Source organism: Hypanus sabinus, chromosome 6 (assembly GCF_030144855.1).
Source record: "Hypanus sabinus isolate sHypSab1 chromosome 6, sHypSab1.hap1, whole genome shotgun sequence".
In the NCBI taxonomy this organism is placed as follows: domain Eukaryota; kingdom Metazoa; phylum Chordata; class Chondrichthyes; order Myliobatiformes; family Dasyatidae; genus Hypanus; species Hypanus sabinus.
In genome coordinates, this window is record NC_082711.1 from 64,499,441 (window position 1) to 64,513,297 (window position 13,857).

At 38.8% G+C, this 13,857-nt stretch overlaps 1 protein-coding gene across 1 annotated transcript in view; it reads right to left on the minus strand.

The window, feature by feature from the left end:
• Positions 1-13,857, minus strand: part of dnah5l (dynein, axonemal, heavy chain 5 like) — a 261,395-nt gene that overhangs the window by 72,301 nt on the left and 175,237 nt on the right. The window contains exons 63-66 of the mRNA XM_059972318.1: positions 13,211-13,366; positions 12,412-12,594; positions 8,973-9,143; positions 5,763-6,141 (exon numbers count right to left, since the gene is read on the minus strand). Of these exons, the coding sequence (XP_059828301.1) occupies positions 5,763-6,141; positions 8,973-9,143; positions 12,412-12,594; positions 13,211-13,366 (889 nt within the window). The remainder of the gene's footprint in view (positions 1-5,762; positions 6,142-8,972; positions 9,144-12,411; positions 12,595-13,210; positions 13,367-13,857) is intronic.

Here is a 13,857-nt window from a genome sequence, read left to right on the forward strand (position 1 = left end):
AATTAATCAAACTGCACAGTTAACTTTTGTATTTTGTAGAAATGCTATTAAATATGTTACATTACTGCAGACTTGCTAAGTAAATTAATATATTAACATCTGGGCAGTGCAGTTTTTCCATTAAAAAGAAACTTTCTGATAACCTGATCCATCACAGTAAGGAATAATTAGAATTAAAAGTAATTTTTACCTGATATCAGTTAATCATGGAACATAAAAGGTAGAAAATCTACAGCACATTACAGACCCTTTGGCCCACAATGTTGTGCCAACATCAGTGAATATCACCAGCAATGTTCCCTCTAATTTTTAGTAGTCAGTGTGCACAAAAATCTTATGTTGTGCAATTTTTTTTCCTGTGACAAAAGTATGTGTGCACTGAATGCACACATGGCAGAGTTTATGTAGGTTTACAAAATATTTGACATAAAACTTCACAGAACAACAACAAAATAACATACCTATTTAAGTCACTCAGTTACTTTTTCTCTCTCCTGTCTTTGGCATTTACCCATTCTTTGTAAACTCTATCTAGAATAATAGAACTTCCATCCAATTAATAGTATTTGATTCTCATTTACATATCCAAATGACATTCACCTGAACGGTTTCTCAGGTTGTTTTTGAGTTGATTCATTAGGCTAAAACCTCACTCACAGTCCGCACTAGACACAAGAAAGGTCCCCCCAATGTCCATCAACTGCGCAAGATCACAAAACTGTTCATTTTGAAGTACAAATGCCACCATTTGAGCAAAGTTTGAAATCAGTACAACAGCAACACACACAAAATGCTGGTGGAGTGCAGCAGGCCAGGCAGCATCTATAGGAAGAAGCACTGTCGACATTTCGGGCCGAGACCCCCCCCCCCCACTGAGTTTACTAGTTAACAAAAACATTTAGCTAAAAGATTACTTTCAATAAGTATAATTATTAATTACTGCCTTCTCCCCATATCCTTTCACATCCAGACTAATCAGGAACCCACCAGCCTACATCTTCAATGCACCCAGTGACCTGGCCTCCACAGCTACCTGTGGCAATGAATTCCATAGATTCACCATCCTCTGACTAAAGAAATTCCTCCTCACCTCTGTTCAAAATAGACATCCCGCTATTTTGAGGCAGTGCCCTCTGGTCCTGGACTCCCCTACCAAAGAAAAATTCCTCTTCACGTCCATATTATCTAGGCCTTTCCACATTTGATAGGTTTCAATGAGATTCCCCCTCAATCTCCTAAACTCCCATGATTACAGGCCCAGAGCCTTCAATTACTGCTCGTATGATAATCCTTTCATTCAAGGAATCATTGTTATGAACCTCCTCTGAACCCTCTCCAAAGTTAGCACATCTTTTCTTAAACAGGCAGCCCAAAACTGCTGACAATATTCCAGCTGAGGCCCCACCAGTGCCTTATACAGTCTCAGCAATACATTCTGACTTTATATTCTAGTCCTGTTGAAATGAATACTAATATTGTATTCGCCTTCCTCACCAATGATCCAACATGTAAATTAACCTTTAGGGAGGACTGCACGAGGACACCCAAATCCCTTTGAACCTCTGGTTTTTTTAAAACTTTTCTTCCTGTTTAGTAAATAGTGTATGTTTTTATTCCCTCTGCCAAAGTGCATGACCATGCAATTCCCGACACTGTATACCACCTGCCACCTTTTTGACAATTCTCCTAATCTTTCTAAGTCCTTCTGCAGCTTCTCTGCTTCCTCAACACTACCTTCCCTTCCACCTATCTTCATATCGTCAACAAACATGGTCACAAAGCCATCAACTTCATCATGCAAATCATTGACATACAACAGAAAAAGAAGCGGTCCCAACACAGACCCCTGTGGAACAGCACTAGTCACCATAACTCAAAAAGAAGAAGAGAAGAAAAATATCCCTTAACTCGGCAGTGGAGTTATTGGGGCACAATGATGACGGTGTTTCCATAGCAAGCTATTCTTGCTTTTACAAGGCCAAGTTGCTAGCTTGACGCTCAACCCGACTTGGATTCGAACTCGGGAACCTTCGCTCCGGAGTCCGGCACTGATATTATTGCGCCACCAAGCGGGACAGAACATATAAAAGAGCCATTTATTCCCACTCTTTGCCTCCTGCCAATCAGCCAATGTTCTATCCATGCTAGTATCTTTCCAGTAATATCGCAGGCTCTTAAGTAGTTTAGCAGCCTCGTGCAGTACAGTACCTTGTCAAAGACCTTCAGAAAATCCAAGTACACAACATCCACTGATTTTTCTTGTTTATCCTGCATGTTATTTCTTCAAAAATTTCCAACAGATTTGTCAGGCAAGATCTCCCATTGAGGAAATCACACTGCTTTCAGCCTATTTTGTCATGTGCCTACAAAGAATCCGAAACTACATCTTTAGCAATCAATTCCAACATCTTCCCAACCACTGAGGTCAGGCTAACTGGCCAATTTCTTCTGCCTCCTTCTCTTCTTGAAGAGTGGAGTGACATTTGTAATTTTCCAGTCCTCTGTAACCATGCCTGAATCTATTGATTGAAAGATCTTTATTAATGTGTAGTCCATCAGGTCAAGGTTACTTACCTACCTTTGGAGCTTTCAATTTCCCAACTAACTTCTCCCCTGTAATAACAACTGCACTCTCTTCTGTCCCTTGACACTTTCAACTTTTCTGCATACTAGTGTCTTCCACAGTGAAGACTGATGTAAAATATCTATCTCCAGCATCATTTTCAAGTGATCTGTTATCTATCTTTGCCTCTTACTCATCATACACCTGTAAAAATTTTTGGTATCATTTTTGATATTTTTGGCTAGCTTACCTCATTGTTCATCTTTTCCCTCCTTCCTGCTAATTTTTGCTTTATTATATGCTCTCTCTTCTGCTTTTATGTTGGCCTGGACTTCCCTTGTCAGCCGCGATTCCAGCATCCTGCCTTTAGAAAATTTCCTCTTTTTTGGGATGTATCTATCCAGCACCTTCTGAATTGCTCCCAGAAACTCCAGCCACTGCTGTTCTACTATCATTCCTGCTATTGTTCCCTTACAAACAGCTTTGGCCAGCTCCTCTCTCATGTCTCTGAAACTCCCTTTACTCCCCTGTAGCACTGATTCATCTGACCTTAGCTTCTCCCTCTCAAATTGTGGGTGTATCCCATCATATATGATCACTTTTTCCTCAGGATTCCTTTACCTTAAGTTCCCTAATCATATCCAGTTTTTTGCAAAACACTCAATCCAGAATTGTTTATCCCCTAGTGGGCTCAACCACAAGTTGCTCCAAAATGTCATCTTGGGGCATTCCAGTATTTCTCTCTCGTAATCTAGCATCAACTTATTTTTTTCCAATCTACGTGCGCATCAAAATCCTCAATGACAAATGTAACATTGCCTTTTTGACATGCTTTTTCTATCTCCCACTGTAATTTGCAGACCTCATCCTGGCTACTGTTCAGAGGCCTGTAAATAACTCCTACTGGGGTCTTCTTACTCTCTGCTCTACTCTTTGTATACATACGACTGTGTGGCTAGGCATAGCTCAAATACCATCTGTAGATTTGCTGACTATACAGCCATTGTTGGTAGAAACTCAGGTGGTGACGAGAGGGCGTACAGGAGTGAGATATGCCAAATAGTGGAATGGTGCCGCAGCAAAAACCTGGCACTCAGCATCAGTAAGACGAAAGAGGTGATTGTGGACTTCAGGAAGGGTAAGACAAAGGAGCACATACCAATCCTCATAGAGGGATCAGAAGAGGAGAGAGTGAGCAGCTTTAAGTTCCTGGGTGTCAGGATCTCTGAGGATCTAACCTGGTCCCAACATATTGATGTAGTTATAAAGAAGGCAAGACAGCTGCTATACTTTATTATGAGTTTGAAGAGATTTAGCATGTCAACAAATACACTCAGAAACTTCTATAGTTGTACTGTGGAGAGCATTCTGACAGGCGGCATCACTGTCTGGTATGGGTAGACTATTGTATATGACTGAAAAAAGCTGCAGAAGGTTGTAAATCTAGTCAGCTCATTCTTGGGCACTAGCCTACAAATTTCTCAGGACATCTTTAGGGAGCGGTGATGCAGAACAGCAGCATCCATTATTAAGAACCTCCAGCACCCACAGCATGCCCTTTTCTCACTGTTACCATCAGGTAGGAGATACAGAAGCCTAAAGGTGATTTAGTAACAGCTCAGTGATTTAGTAACAACTTCTTCCCCTCTGTCATCCAATTCCTAAATGGACATTGAAGCTTTGGACACTAATGCACTTTTTGTAATACACAGTATTTCTGTTTTTGCACATTTAAAAAAAAATCTATTCAATACTGTATTTACTTCTTTATTTATTATAATGTTTTATTTATTATTTTTTCTCTCTCTAGTAGATTATGTATTGCATTGAACTGCTGCTGTTAACAAATTTCACATCACAAGCCGGTGATAATAAACCTGATTCTGATTCTGATAGAAAAAGAGAGAATTTGTGGAATGCTCTCAGATGGCTTTTTGGAGCAGGTTGTGGTTGAGCCCACTAGTGGATCATCAATTCTTACAGTTTCTTAACTCTACTCACAAGGATTCGGTGTCACCTTTCTAAAGATTTGATTTTTTTTTAACCAGGAGAGCCATTCATCTTCACCTGCCTACTTGTCTGTCCTTTCGATAGATTGTGTATCCTTGCATATTAAGCTCTCAATATAATTGGTTTTAGCCATGACTCAGTGACACTCACAACATCATACCTGCCAATATCTGACTATGCTACAAGATCATCCACCCATTTCATATTCTGCATGTTTTCAAGTATAACACCTCAGTCCTGTATTTGTCACACCTTTTCAACTTTGTCTCTCTTTTACACTGCAACCCATCCCACTGACTGCAATGTTGCCCTATTATCTGCCCATCCTTCCTGACTGTCTCACTGTACACAACCACTGCTTGTAAACCAACATCCCTACCCTCAGCCCTATCACTCCGATTCCCATCCCCCTGCCAAATTAGTTTAATTTAAATCACCCCCTCACTGAACTGTTCCTACAATCTGTGGACTCACTTTAGAGGACTCTACATTTCATGTTCTCGATATTTATTGCACATTTATTTTTATTTTTTTGCATTTGCACAGTTTGATGTCTTTTGCACATTGGTTGTTTGTCCATCAAGTTGGGTGCGGTCTTTCATTGATTATTGTGTTTCTTGGATTTACTGAGTATGTCCACAAGAAAATAAATCTCAGGGTTGTATATAGTGACATATATGTACTTTGATAATAAATTTACTTTGAACAGGCATGTTTCAAGTTGCAGAAAAGAGGCAAATACTGAGAGAACAAAGGAAATGGCTATGGAGATCAGCAGAGTCTGTGATGTATATGGCAATGATGCTGGAGAAAGAGTAATGAAGGCATTATTTACTGTTGTACCTGGAGAAGATGTAAATAATGGAGATGATCAGGACAGAGAAACATATAAGTTGTGAGATACAGACACAACTCTAAACAATCTCTGAAAATATTCAACATGTCAGGCAGCAGCTTGAAGGAGTAAAAGAGAATTAATGTTACATTTTGACTGTCTTTCATTAGCATTGGTCGACTGTGAAGCAAATGAACACTCAGGGATACCCTTGCTGATTGAATGGAGGGGTCCACGAAGTGGCCCCCAACATACATTTGTAATTTCCATTGTACAAGAGATTACATTTCTAATGACTCTGATGCTAAGTAAATTTAGACTATTTACAAATTATTATTTCATTATCACAATTACCTTTAATCAGAGTCTGAAAGTCTTCATGAGAAATCTTCTTGCATTGCAAATCAATCTTTAGTGCCATAAGCAGGGTGAAGAGGTATTTGTGATTCTCATACAGGCCCCGAACAGTGTACCTGAATACTTCGTAGGTAAGATATTCAATGATATTGGCAATTCTTTTGGAGGTGACTTGTGATTTTGCTGATCTCTCCATGGATATGTCAAAAATACCCAGGAACTGTCGAAGTGATGTCTGGTACATCACATTCACTAAACTCATTTCAACAATGAGGAAGTAAAGAATGCTGCCACGCGATGCCACAGGCCGATATTCCTCACGGGCTGCGTTAATCTTCACCTCTGTTTCTGCCGCTATACTCAGTTTGTCACTCACCTGAAAAAAAATTAAGTTAGAATCATACTAAAATATCTGTAAAAGTCCAATCACAAACAAGAGAAAATCTTCAGGTGCTGGAAATCCAAGCAGCATACACAAAAGAACTTAGCAGGCCAGGCAGCATCTATGGAAAAAGCTACAGTTGACATTTCAGGCCAAGACCCTTTGAGGAGTGAAGGAGAATATGAGTATATTTAAAATATGGGGGAAGGGAGGAAGAAACACAAGGTGATAGGTGAAACTGCGAAGGGGAGGGGGTGAAGTAAAGTGCTGCGAAGTTATTTGGTGAAAGAGATACAGACCTGGAGAAGGAGGAATCTAATAGGAAGGGACAGAAGGTCATGGAAGAAAGAAAATTGAAGGGGAGGGGGAGAGGAGCACCAGAGGGAGGCAATGGGCAGGCAAAGACATAAGGTGAGAGAGAGAAAGGGGGATGACGAATGGTGAAGAAAAGGGTGGTGGGCCATTACCAGAAGTTGGAGAAATCAATGTCATGTCATCAGGTTGTAACCAGTCAGAATATAGGGTGTTCCTCCTCCAATCTGAGTGTGGCCTCATTGCAACAGTACAGGAGGCCTTGGTTTTACATATTTGAAAGGGAATGGGAAGTGGAATTAAAATGGGTGGTGACCAGGAGATTCCGCTTCTTCTGGCAGATGGATTGTAGGTACTTGGCAAATTAGTACTTGGTCCACTTGCAAGGATAAGTGCCAGGAGGGAGATCAGTGGGGAGGGATGAATGGACAAAGAATTTGAGTGGGGAGCAATCCCTGTGGAAAGTAGAAAGTGAGGGGGAGGGTAAGATGTGCTTGGTGGTGGGATCCCATTGGAGGCGCAGAAGTTTCAGAGAATTATGTTCTGGATGCAGAGACTGGTAGGGTGGTAGGTGAAGACAAGGGAAACCCTATCCCTGGAAAAAGCACTGAAAGTAGCAACATACTTTGAGTGGAAGCCTTCAAAGTCCAACAAGAATGACTGAGTAGAATGACCACTGAACTGAACTGGCCAAGTCCGAAAAGAAATAGCTGGCAGACTGCATCTGCAGCATATAATGTATCAATCAACATGAGGAATCAACTTCCATTCATTTTCTGGAACTGAGCCAGCATTAATCCAATTTTCTCTTGAGCTAGTGGGGTGGTGAACTACTTCCTTGATTGGTAGAGTCCTTCTGATGAAGGTAGAGAGTTTCAGAATTTAGTTTCAACATCAATGAAAGTCACAATGCTGTGTCATTTGCAAGGAAACCTGCAGGTGGTCATGTTTTAATACACCTGCTGTCCTTGTGCTTTTTGGTGATAAGTAACTCAATGCACTTGTGATGAAGGGAATTAATATAGAAAATCTACAGCACAATACAGGCTCTTCAGCCCACAAAGCTGTGCCAAACCTTAGAAATTACCTAGGGTTACCCATAGCCCTCTATTTTTCTAAGCTCCATGTACCTGTCCAGGAGTCTCTTAAAAGCCCCTGTCATATCCATCTCCACCACTGTCGCTGGCAGCCCATTCCAAGCACTCGCCACTCTCTGCATAAAAAACTTACCCTTGACATCTCCTCTGTACCTACTTCCGAGCACCTTAAAACTAACCATTTCATGCTAGCCATTTCAGACCTGAAATATGTAGGGTGACTAAGGCCAATCAAGCAAATAACTGAGTTTTGTGAAAATTGTTGGCATTGCAATCATCACAGAGAAATTTCCATCACACTACTGCTTTGTCCCTTGTAGATGGTGGAAAGGTCTTTAGGTGAGAAGAGGTCAGTCATTCATCAGACAATACGCAACCTCTGATCAAATCTTGTAACCACAGTGTTTATGTTACTAGTGTAGTTTTGTATCTGCTCAGCAGTGACACTCATGATTTGATGCTATGTAATGGCCATTACTTTGAATATTGAGGGTAGGTGTTCAGACACAATCTTGATAGAGATAGTCATGGTCTGGCAGATTTATGGTGCTCTGCAGTCCTGATCCTGAATGGTAATGGACATTTAAACAGTTAACCTGAAGGAGAAAGCTTGAGGATTATCAACCGTGGTGAATCCTAGCACATGATTACTGATGTATTACTGAAGTATTCACAGCAAAGTTCAGCCAAAAATGCAAGTTGGAAGATCCACCTCAGCTTCCCCAACCTATTCAAAATACTCTATATGATGCCAAGAAATAGTGAAGACAGGGAACCAAGCAACATCCCACTGTAGTACTGAAGACCTCTACCTCAAAACTAGCTACATTTCAGGCCAAGTTGTTTCTTTGCAGTAACTTCACAGGCTCCTGCCCAATAATGTGGAAAATTGCTCAGAGCTGAAGCCCAGAAGTGAACTGAGAGTGACTGGCCTTGACAGTATTATTCAATTGTGTCAGCAAGATGTCCTGGAAAAACACAAGGGCATCAGGGAGGAAACACTCCTTTATTTGGAGTCATATTGTGCACGAAGGTGGATAGTTGTAATCATTGGAGGTCAATTGCCACAGCCCCAGGACATAACTGCAGGAATTCCTTAAAGTGGTGTTCTGCTGCTTCTTCAATAATCTTCCTTCCATTATGAAGATGCTTACTATTTTTGTTATTAAATGGTATGAAACAACACAAACAAAACAATAATTTTATTTTGGTGGAACCAGCATTTTGTGTGTGTTGCTTGAATTTCCAGCAACTGCAGATTTCCTCGTGTTTGTGTAATCATTTTATTTTACTTTCATTTTGAGTCAGCTTTTAAAAAAAATTAAAATGGATTGACTTGACTGGAGTTGTAAGAAACAGCATGGGCCAAACTAGCCGAACATAAAATTAAGCTTTGATTTGCAAATTCGGTTTTACCTCTTCAGCTGTTATCTTAGTAACCCGGAGCACTTCAATCAATGATTCATCTTCTACTAGTGATCCTTCAGTGCTGGTTAAACGATATAGCAAATTATCTTCCAACTCCTGCATTCTCCTTTTGTTTGATGTAACCTCTTCCATCAATTGTACTCTCTCCGATTCCAGTTCCTAATGTATAACCATAATGAAAAAATACATTTGTACAATTCTCTTAGTTGTGTGAGCCTAGAAAGCAGAAGGCATCTTTCCAGTATTTTTAGCACAATATGTTTGAAAACTGTATTTGCAATTGGTTTATTATGAAAACCCCTGGACCACATTGCATGAATTTGGAAAATTATTGGGCACTTCCTGGTGATTATCATCCTTATGAATCTAATGCAATTTGTGTATCAACGGTGCATGTAGTGGTAGCTATCCACATGTCTCACTCCTTTAAGAACACCAAGTATAATTTGGACCATGTTATACATAGAATAACAATCACTGTACACTCCTGAGGTAACACATTCTAATTTGTGTAGTACTGACTTGAAAGGCAGCCAAGGTTGTAAATTAATCCACAGGATCAGCCCACCACATCCACATAGATAGGGTACTACATTAACCTTACCTCCTAGCACTTGGCACATAGCTTTCTATGCCTAGGCAATTCAATTGCTCATTTAAACATTACTTAAATGCTGTCAGTGGCTCTGCCACTCTCTTGGACAGTTCTTCCAGGTACTCAACACTCTTTGGGAAAAAATGGTCCCCCAAAGATTGCCTCTAAACCTATTACCTCTTAACCTCTTAGCAGTATTTCAAAGGAGTAAAGGAAATGACAGTGGTATTTGAGAGGAGTTGGCCAAGGTAAATTGGAAGGAGATGCTGGCAAGGATGACTTCAGAGCAGAAATGGCATGAGTTTCTGGGGAAAATGAGGAAGGTGCAGGATAGATGTATTCCAAAAACGAAGAAATACTCAAATGGCAAAATAGTAGAAAGCTAATTTAAAAGCAAAAGAAAGGGCATACAACAAAGCAAAAATGAAAGGGAATATAGTGAATTGGGAAGTTTTTAAAAACCTACAGAGAGCAGCTGAAAGTATCATTAGAAGAGAAAAGATGAAATATGAAAGCAAACTAGCAAACAATATCAAAGTGGAAAGTAAAAGTTTTTTCAATTACATTAAAAAAAGGGAATTGAAAGTGGATATAGGATCACTAGAAAATGAGGCCAAAGAAATAAAAATGGGGGACAAGGAGATGGCAGATGAACTAAATGAGTACTTTGCATCAGCTTTCACTGTGGAAGACACCAGCTGTGTGCCAAATGTTGAAGGGTGTGAGGGAAGAGAAGTGAGTGCAGTTACCATTACAAGGGAGAGGGGTGTCCATTTAAAACAGGGTTGTGGAGGAATTTCTTTAGCCAGAGGGTGGTAAATTTATGGAATCTGTTACCACAGGCAGCTGTGGAGGCCAGGTCGTTGGTTGTATTTAAAGCAGATCTTGATAGGTTCCTGATTGGATATGGCATCAAAGGTTACAGGGAGAAGGCAAGGGAGTGGGGCTGTCGAGGTGAGAAAAAGATCAGCCATGATTGAATGACAGAGCAGACTTGATGGGCCAAATGGCCTAATTCTGCTTCTATGTCTATTGGTCTCATGTCTTCTAGTTTTATCTACTTCTTTAAATCCAGAACAAGAGGAAGAGAATATAAGGAACTACTAAGCTGTTAGCCTAATTATTAGTGATTGATAAAATGCTGAAATCTATAAGGAAAAATGTAATAACAGAACACCATAGAATAGAATTATATAATTAAGCACAGTAAGCATGGATTTATACTTGATCAATCATATTATACATGATTCCTCCCAGAACTTGCAACTGGAATGGGCTTGAAAGAAAGGAGTAAAGTGTTAGTACAACATTATGGGCCAAAGGGTCTGTACCATACTGTACTGCCCTATGTTCTATGTTCTGAAAGGTATAACATCCATATTGACTCAAGAGATTCCAAGGAATCTATGATCCAAGAACATTCAACCTGACAGACAAGTTTTAGGAAAAGCAAAGGAAGGAGGTATGTAACATTCTCCAAGCAACCCACCCATCTATGCACACGTCCAGCTCCACGAGTTAGAAACTATGAAGTATTTGAAGGTATTGACAATCCTCTTGAATGTTATAATGAAAATGAAGATTTGGAGGATGCTACTGTTGATAGCATTGTACGAAAGCAGTCCATTATCTACACTAGGTCTGCGCTGAATTTGTTGATTTACAGTCGATCAAAAGGACGCAGCAGCATAAACTTGATTAATTGTTCCATCGGTAACTAATACATAGTTTTTCTGGTACTGCAGTAATAATTATAGTGTTCTAATTTGTTCTGTATTTCATTTAAATACATAATTTGTTAGTCAGTTAAATGGTAGTTTGTTTTTTTTTAATACATTTTTACTATTCCATGAAACTTCAGCTAACTGGGACAGCCGCTTAATATATCCACTTCTATATACAGTGGATTCCAATTAATTGAGGCACATTGGGACCAGTACATTTTGGCCCATTGAAGCAGCTGCCACAATTAGCCAAAGTTTCATGGAAATTGTTAAAAAGTTTTAAAAAGGTATAAAAAAGACAAACCAACTAACAAGTTATGTATTTAAGTGAAATACAGAACAAATTAGAAACTACCAATATTACAGTGGTATAAAACTGGGTATTAGTTCCTAATAGTTAACATCAGAGGAATTAATCCTATGTACGTACTGAACAAAATCAGCACAGGCATCTAGTACAGACAATGGACAGCCTTCATAAAATGCTATCAATGATTGCATCCTCCAAATCTTCATTTTCATTGTAACATTCAAGGTGATTGTTGATAGCTTCAAATTCTTCATAGTTTCTAACTTGTTGAAGTAGTAAAATCATTTCATTGTCACTCCCAGTCATTTCTGGTATGTCCCGGCCTGAATGCTTTAAATCGCAGTGAGGAAAACTGGTCTGAATTGTCTTACTGCATATTTCTCGTCAAGTATCAGTTACAAAACTCAGTGCTTTTTGAACATAAACACACGCAACTGACGTTATGTAAAAACTATTCGCTATAAGGACAATGTAGCAGCCAAACAAATACAGGTGACTGACTGTTTGCCAACAGCCTCCTGTCCCAATTAAGCAGCATAGTGTCCCAAATAAATGAAGGGAATCCCAGCGGTTTTCTTGATTAGTTTTTGTTCTTTAACACTTGTCTCATATAAGCAGCTGCCCCAATGGCCCAATTAACCACAATCCAATGTATACATATCAGGGCTTAAGAGCAACACAACAAAATGTATTTTTGATGTCAATCAATTTAAATACATAATTGCTGATAAAAATTGAATATAAAATCAGTAGTTTGTTTGCCATGACTTCTCTCTACCACTGCTTGATTCTACCTACCTGTTTTTCGATGAGGATCACTCGACCAAGAAGTTGGTCTTCTAGTCCTCTCATTGTGACAGTAAAGTCAATAATGGCTGTTTTTGCACTGATTTCAGGTGTATAGGCAGGATTGGCTAATTTGGTGGTGATATACAAGGTAAATCCCGACATTACATCAACTTCTTTGTCACCAACTTTCACCTAACATGAAGGAAGCAACAGGCATAGTTCCTTTCATTCATTTGTTTACATTTTAAGTAAATATAAACTATAAAATGATAAAACTATCTGAATACTTCCATATTATAGACTTGGCCTTGAGATATTTGCTTATCTGAAATAATTTGGGTAGTTTTTGTAATACTCTTGTGCTAATTTAAGGAACAATATATTGATTTAGTTCAATTTAAACCAATAATATATTTTAACTGTTTTAATAAAAAGAATTTTAAGATTAATGTCAAGCTATAGTCTAAAATTTTAAACTAGATCATATTCTTGCTCAGTTTGAAAAGTATTGCTTCTGCAGCCACTATCAAACTCAAATTCCACCAGTGCCTTTTAACTTTATAATATTGGTACAATGAAATTCCCCAACACTATTGATTGTACAGTTCTAATCACTGCAGCAGTGGATTAAGTATTGCATTCTAGCACAACGACGCTTTTGCTGTCAAACATAAGTCATCTATTGGTCATTTTTTAAAATCAATTAGTTTTGATTTTTGCATGAGATATAATTATAACAATATAAAAGTCCCACTCTGAATAAATATTGCAATTTTTAAAGGCATCTTTTTTTTAAACATTATCTTACTTTGTAAGTTGATCCTGATTTAATAAAGTTCTTTTCCAACACATTGTCAAGAGCAGGATCCAGTTCCTCGCCTATATCCTCCATTAGCAGGGGGCGCCCCAAAGAAAGACAGTCCTCTAGATGTGTCCTGAAGTACTTATGATTCAATGATGTTATCTACGGAAACAAAATTTTCAATTATTTGGTTACCACAATGCAAAGCATTAAACAAAATAAATAAGAAATTCAATGTACCATAAATTCCGGACTACAGAGCGCACTTGATTAAAAGCCGCACGCTCTAATTTTAGAAAGAAAATCAATTTTGTACTTGTACAGGCCACACCGGATTTTAAGCCGCAGGTGTCCCATGTTGTAATATGAGATATTTACACAGAAAGATATTACATGTGAGGATTTTTTAACTTTTAATTAAATCCGTATGGTAACATAAACAAATACATATTGCAAATGCTTTTTTTCGAACAGTGCCTGTAACACAGCTACTTTTAAATATACATACGTATCGGTAACACACAAATTACATTGCGTATACTTTTTTACTGAACAGTGCACAAACAACATTCCAATATCTCCTAACGACTGGTAAAAAATATATATATACTGCAGCCTACCAGGAAAAGTTATTGATCGCCTTCTTCATCTTC